At 36.4% G+C, this 6,975-nt stretch overlaps 1 protein-coding gene across 1 annotated transcript; it reads right to left on the bottom strand.

The window, feature by feature from the left end:
- Nucleotides 1-4,822: 4,822 nt before the first annotated feature.
- On the bottom strand, nucleotides 4,823-5,755 carry LOC101999780 (olfactory receptor 5B3-like). The gene has a single exon (XM_005352227.1). The coding sequence runs from the start codon at nucleotides 5,753-5,755 to the stop codon at nucleotides 4,823-4,825; it is 933 nt and encodes a 310-aa protein (XP_005352284.1).
- Between the last annotated feature and the right edge of the window lie 1,220 nt (nucleotides 5,756-6,975).

The raw sequence follows: 6,975 nt of genomic DNA, 5'->3' as shown, positions 1-6,975 counted from the left end.
ATATAATTTGAATTTGTATCAATATACAGGAATATATACTAATGTAAATTTTCTATAAATAATAGCTCACAAATAGTCACTCTTTTACTCACTATCATTATTAGTGCGAGTAACCTCACACTAATCTACCTATTATCCCATTCAATTCCTTTTTTTTTTAGTGAGATCCCTGAGCCCACAAAACTTCCACCCCTACCCCAAACCTTATACCAGTTATAATCAAACCATAATTGATGTCCCTCACCCTGAGAACAAACTTTTTTGGGAGAAGAGCCATCATCTTCTAAAATTACTTCCACATGTGATGCCCAGATGTTATGGGATCCTGTAAAACTAAAATGATGGTTATATTTCAAGATTACTGTCTGGCATGATTGCAAATTGTCTCTGAGTAGTCAATAGGGATTTTCTGAATTTCTTATTTGGAGTTCTGGCCATAACGTTGTAAGAAGTTGCACCATTTCAGCTAACCAAGTTGGAACTATCCAGAGGATATTATGTCTCACCTTCTAAATCTCAACTCTCCTTTCTCAAAATCACCTATCTTGGATTCACTCTCTCACCCCAACCAATAAACACTTCACTTATGCTGACTTGACCATCTGTGTTTCTTAATTCTACCCTCAACAATATCTAAAATGTTATCATTTTGGGGTAGGGCTAATTTCTCCCACTCCTGGGTCACTGGATACTTACTTGTACTATAACCTCTATACTACGTTGCTTGTAGATCTCCCAATGAGCATCTTCCTCCCATTAACAATATTTAAAACCGAAAATGCTCTCAAGTCCCAGCACAGCACTTCCCTCATTGAATTAGACATTTCCATCTATACACTTCACAAAAAGGTTATTCCCTAGCAGTATTAGAACATTTTCTATGACCACCCATTGACCCTATCACTTACCTCTCCAAAATTCTAGACAACACCATCTGCAGATGTTCTCCCTGTCTACATGCTATTGTCATAGCCTCTTTGCTAATTTCTAAATTAACTCTGAGATCCCCTCTTTTACAATATATTCCCATGACCCTTTGTTATGACTCCTAACTTTCAAAGGAATCTAATCATTTCCACCATCTCAGAATCTATCCCCCTAAACTTCTCTTATCAAAAACTTTATTACTCACATTTCTTACCCGTCCTCCCCTCAATCACTCCATGCTTATTTCTTTACCCTAATATTTCACAGACTGTTCTATTGGGCAAGAAACTGTCCTTGTCTCAATTGCTAACAGGAAGTATGCTGTTTAATTCACAGAAACAGAATACAAAGAAAAGCAACTGTCAAAATTTGCCAAGACAGGGTAGGACAGTCTTTTACATTTTCCTTCTTCTGAATATAGTCTGACAGATATTTTAGGGCTTTAAGACAAAGTTGGATGCCCAAAAATTATGGAAAAACCTTGACTGACTCTCCAGGCAGTCAGTTCTTTCTGTCATTCTTTGCATTTTTTGAAGTCTTTTGTTTGTACTTTCTGCTTATTCATATAATATTATTTTCATTCTCAGGCCATTTATGGAGTTGAAAACTAGATAATTTTAGTTACAGATTGCTGTAGGAAATTCTACAGCTAGTAGCCTTTAAGTTACCTGCCCACTTGGGTGTGGCATCTTGTACTATAAATGCTAATGTAAAGCATGAGCTCTCTCTCTCTTCCAGCTGCTGGATTTGGTTCCTGCTTCCAATTTGTACAGAGGACTGTAATCTGTGAGTCTACAGCTAAATAAATAACCCTTTATTATACTCAATTATGAGTTAGTGTGGGATTTATTTTTAGCTATTTTCATGGTACTAAGGGATTTTAAAGAACCTATTAATATAGTTACTGATTCACAATATGAAGAAAGAGTTGTCTTGCATATTGAAACTGCTGAATTTATCACATGATACAGAACTGACTTCACTATTTATACATGTTCAAGATATAATCAGAAATTGCCTTTTCCAATATACATAACACACATTTAATCCCATATGGGGTCTGCCAGGTCATCTAGCACAAGGTAATGCTGAAATTGATTGATTATTGGTTGAAAGTGTGTTGAAGTCTACAGAATTTTATAAGAAGTAGCATGTCAATATCAGAGGTTTAAAGAGGTTTAAATAGAAATTACATGGCTACAAGCTAAGGAGATTATCAATACATTTCCTACTTTATCTTTCTGTAACCAAACACCACTACCTGCAGTGAGTAACCAAAAAGATATTCAAAGAAATTAAATCTAGCAAATGGATGTGTTCCACTTCACAAAATTTGGAAAATTAAAATATGTACACCACATCATTGTCACTTATTCAGGTTTTCAATGGGCAAATGCTTTGAGCTCAGAAAAGGCTTATTCAGTAATCACGCATTTATTAGAAGTTATGTCCATCATTGGTATACCTGCACAAATAAAAAGAAATAATGGTCCAGCCTATGTCTCTAAGAAAATGAAACAGTTTATTTGTTGTAGACTCAATGACTTTCAAAGATTGTTAGGAGACATTTCCAGTCTATGGCCAGCTGTTGGGATAACACCTGATCTAATAATTCTTTTAAACAAAACCTCAGATGGTGATAAAGACTTGAATAGTCCCAGAGACCATGCTAGTGTCCTAGGGCCATGCTTCTACCAGGGCATTACTGACCTGGGTGGTCTGTATTGCCAATGAGGCCATTATGACATACATGCCAGAGCTGTTGCCAAGGGCCATGTCTGGGTCCATGGTCCTACTAAAACTGGAGTCTGTGCTGATCTTCATGGTCCAAGATAGTACAAAGGACCATAGGAAACAATGCATGTATAAATCTGAGGTTCATGCTGAGACATCACCAGCCTATGCTTGTCCTCAATCCTCATGAGAAAACTGGCCCCACACTCAGAAAAAAAAAGACTCCACCACTCACTACTGGAAAGGAAGAGCTAGCCCTGATGGCATTGGTTCTGCTTCTCACCTGAGGGGATAACTCCACTGGCCCAGACTGACTAAATCAGCTACTACCCAGACCCACATAAAGGGCATTGATCTGTCCCACCTCAACAACTATCCTTTCCATGACCATCTTGAGTGTGTGAAAGGGCAGATTCTGCAGAACCATGGCTACAGGATCTCCATGATTGTGGCAAAGGCAGAATATCTGGAAAGAGTTTCTGTAAGGGTCCAGAGTGGATTGTGTAGCAGAAGTCAGAGGCATTGAACCAAACAAACAACTCATTACAAAAACATTTGCAAGTAAAGTCATAAAGGATGTACTGTGTGACACACTGCAGCTTCCCATGACACTAACAGGAATGAAGAGGTGTTGGAGAGCTGGGAAAGCTGGAAGAACAAGTGTCTTTTGTTGTTTGTTTGTTTTGTTTTTAATTAATAGTTTTTAAAATTTCTTTTGTTGGGGATGCCATGGGGCTGAAGCATAGATATAGAGGGACTGGGAAATGAGTGGGACTTGGGTGTGTGCTGTAAATTTCTCAAAGAATAAATTTAAAAATATGTTTTTAGGAAGTCTAGAATATATAGAATAGATGAAAATGTTATTTTTCAAAACTTTATTATTTTGTGTGTAATCTGACAAGTTATCCTTCTGAAAATTTAAACTTGAACCTATTGGCTGTATGAAAGGTCATGATCAAGCAGGAATATTAATCCACAGGAGATGTCAGAATAGTTCATCTTTCAGTAAAATACACAAAGAAAAACAGACAATGTCACTTAACAATGCAACTTCTGAAGCTGAACTTGTAGAATAGCAGTGAAATTAATAAACAATATGCAACATTCACATCATCATATCAAATTAAACTATCAGCAATAAATATTTCTGGAGTTGTTGAGCTATCCAGTGAAACAAAAACACACACAAGTACATATATATTCACAAACATATTTATGAAGCAGGACATTTATTCTGAGTATGGTTTCATGTGATAGTGGAGTGTGTAAAAACCCTAATGCATTGACTGAAGTCTACGGAATAAAGAAAGTAAGTAGTTAATTCAGTCTGAATTCAGCATGCGAAGAAGGGGGAGAGTGAGCTGGAAAACTTAACTCTTGAAGTTCAGACAGAAATCCTCATATCAAAGAGTAAAAGAAGATATATGTTCCAGTTAAAGGGGCAGAGAGCATGGGAGAAGGAAAAATTGATAGGCAACGAAGAAGTAGAAAAGGAAGTAAATTGGAGGGGAGAAGAGAGAGCTAGCTACACAGACAGAGAGAGGAATAACTAGCCTTTTGTCTGACTTCTGTCCTCTTCAGTAGAGCCAGCAATGGATAATATGCTGGCCACAAACATAGATAAGGGCAAATCTTTAAAAATCTACTGCTGCAAGTGCAAGATACTCTAGAAAACCTTTTTCCGACAGGAGTCGGCGAATATTTGTTTATCTGGGTAAATCTGAACCTAGTGAAATTAACAAATAATATCAACTCTCAGAGACTTCATGTTCCATTTAAATCAGCAAAATAACACACATCATTTTGTGTCTTTCATCATAGTATACCCACATGAATTTTTTTTCTGTTCAAATGCTTATTTATACACTGATGTGCTTTTATAGTAACATGTTACTGCAAGATGCCTGAAAATGTAGTGAATTCATTAACATCCTGGCTGAAGGCTTATGTAAACAAACCTTGAGATGTTTTAGACATTCTCATTCAGGTATGTGTTTCAGGGCATAACTTTTCCTATTTTATTTTATTGGTTTGTTTTTAACAAAACAATGATTCCTGGAACATGCAGCAAAGGTGGATTTTTAAATACAACTCAATAAATAAATAATATTTAAAAAGAATGATTCCAAGTATTATGAATCTCTGAAATGAGAAATCAAAGTCACAAAGATTTTGTCTCCAGAACAATCTTTTTGAATGCACTCTTTACCTCTTTGTTCCTCAAGCTGTAGACCAGAGGATTCAGCATGGGGATGACCATGGTGTAGAACACAGAGGCAATTTTGTCAGTGTCCATGGAGTGACTAGAACTGGGCTGCACATACATAAAAATACTAGTTCCATAGAAAATGGAGACTGCAGTAAAGTGGGAGGCACAGGTGGACATAGCCTTGTGATATCCTGCAGCAGAATGCATCTTCAGGATGGTGACAAAAATGAATGTGTAGGATATCCAAATAACTATGAAGGCAAAAAATATGTGGAAGCTTACTATAGAGACAAGAACCAGCTCACTGACCTGTCTGTCAGAACAAGAGAGAACCATGACTGCTGGAATATCACAGAAAAAGTGATGGACCACATTAGACCCACAGAAAGAGAGCCAGAATGTGTCTCCAATGTGGATGGAGGCATTCAGGAAACCAATGGCATAAGAACCAATGATCAACCATGTGCAGACACTTGTAGTCATGGTGGTAGCATAGTGTAGGGGCTTACATACTGCTGCATAACGATCATATGCCATTGATGCCAAAAGGTAATTTTCCACAGTAATAAAGGCTGCAAAAAAGAACATCTGAGTAGCACACTCATTGTAGGAAATGGCCTTGTCTCCTATAAGAAAACCAGCCATGACTTTTGGAGTGACTGCTGAAGAGTAACAAAAGTCAGCCAGAGAAAGGTTACCTAGAAAAACGTACATGGGAGTGTGGAGCCTAGAGTCCATGAGAATCAACAGGATCATCCCCAGATTCCCCACCAGGGTGATAGTGTAGAGAAATAGGAAGGTGATAAAGAGGGGAAGCTGTAGGTTTGGATCTTCAGTGAGTCCCAGCAGGAGGAAGTGAGTCACTTCTGTCCTGTTCTCCATCATGTTGTCCAATCTCCTCAGCGATGAGAAAAAAAAAAGAGGGGGCAACACAATAAAGAAACAGAAGGTATGAAGACAAGATGTACTCAGCCATTATAGCTATAATATTTATCTCAATATTTTCCAAAATTATGTGCATAATTGAAACCTAAATTGAATGTAACAATTGCATACAGGATTTTACAGTATCAAATCAGAATCATCTATATAATTTTAGCAATTTATAAATTTGTAAGCAAATGTATAGACAATTAAATTTGTTGAAAATAATTAGTGTGGATAAATGTATCTGACAGCTCATTTCTAATAATTACTGTAAAGGCTGACACTTCCATATGCCTACCACTCAAAATCGCTGTAGATACTTTAATTGTGTTCTCACAATAACCTCTCACCAATGTTACTTGTCACAATTTCTATAAATTAATAAGCATAAGAAAGTGAATAAATCATGTATTCTGATATATTTAGTTGTAATCTTGTCTCAGTAGAGACATGACACTATAACTCAGGATGAATAATTCTTAAGTAGGCCTAAAGTTAAATATAAGTTAAATTAAATTTAAACTTCAATTCAAATTAACTGAATTGTTAAATAGTTTCACATGTTGTTCAAAATACTTATAGCTTTCCGTGAAAGTAAAACCAAGCAGCTAGAATCCTGAAGAATGAAAAATGAAACTGGTTTTCTTTAAATGACAATTGCCAGCAATTAATTTATGACCTCTATTTGATTTGCATCCTGTTTCTGCACTAGCTCATGGTTATTATTACTTGCCCATCTATGCATTTATACAGTTATAAGCAAAGGTTAAAGATGAGTATAACTATTAAATCATATCACATCTCAAGGAATGATCAAATGGTGGGAAAAGTGGTGGGTAATGAGGGTAAGTTCAACCAACAGAGGCAACTCAAAGTGATGTACATCCACAGTTATCTGTAGCAGAGAATTCTAGTTCTTTCATAAGATGTCTGCTATTTATCTCCTAACATCACACTTCCGTCTGAAAATTGAGGATTATGAATAAGACCAACTTCCCATTAAAATATTAGAAAAAAATAGTATATAAAATAAGGTCAACTTTCAAATGTTTACTCTAGATCACATAGTCTATCATGTTATTGTTAGGATTGGACAATGGACACCATGTGTTGATCAAAGCCAGTACTGATAATGCAGAGTTTCATTTGCCATGAATGAAGCATAGACATTTCACTGT

Source organism: Microtus ochrogaster, chromosome 8, assembly GCF_000317375.1.
Source record: "Microtus ochrogaster isolate Prairie Vole_2 chromosome 8, MicOch1.0, whole genome shotgun sequence".
Classification (NCBI taxonomy): Eukaryota; Metazoa; Chordata; class Mammalia; order Rodentia; family Cricetidae; genus Microtus; species Microtus ochrogaster.
This window is presented reverse-complemented; position numbering and strand designations above follow the sequence as displayed.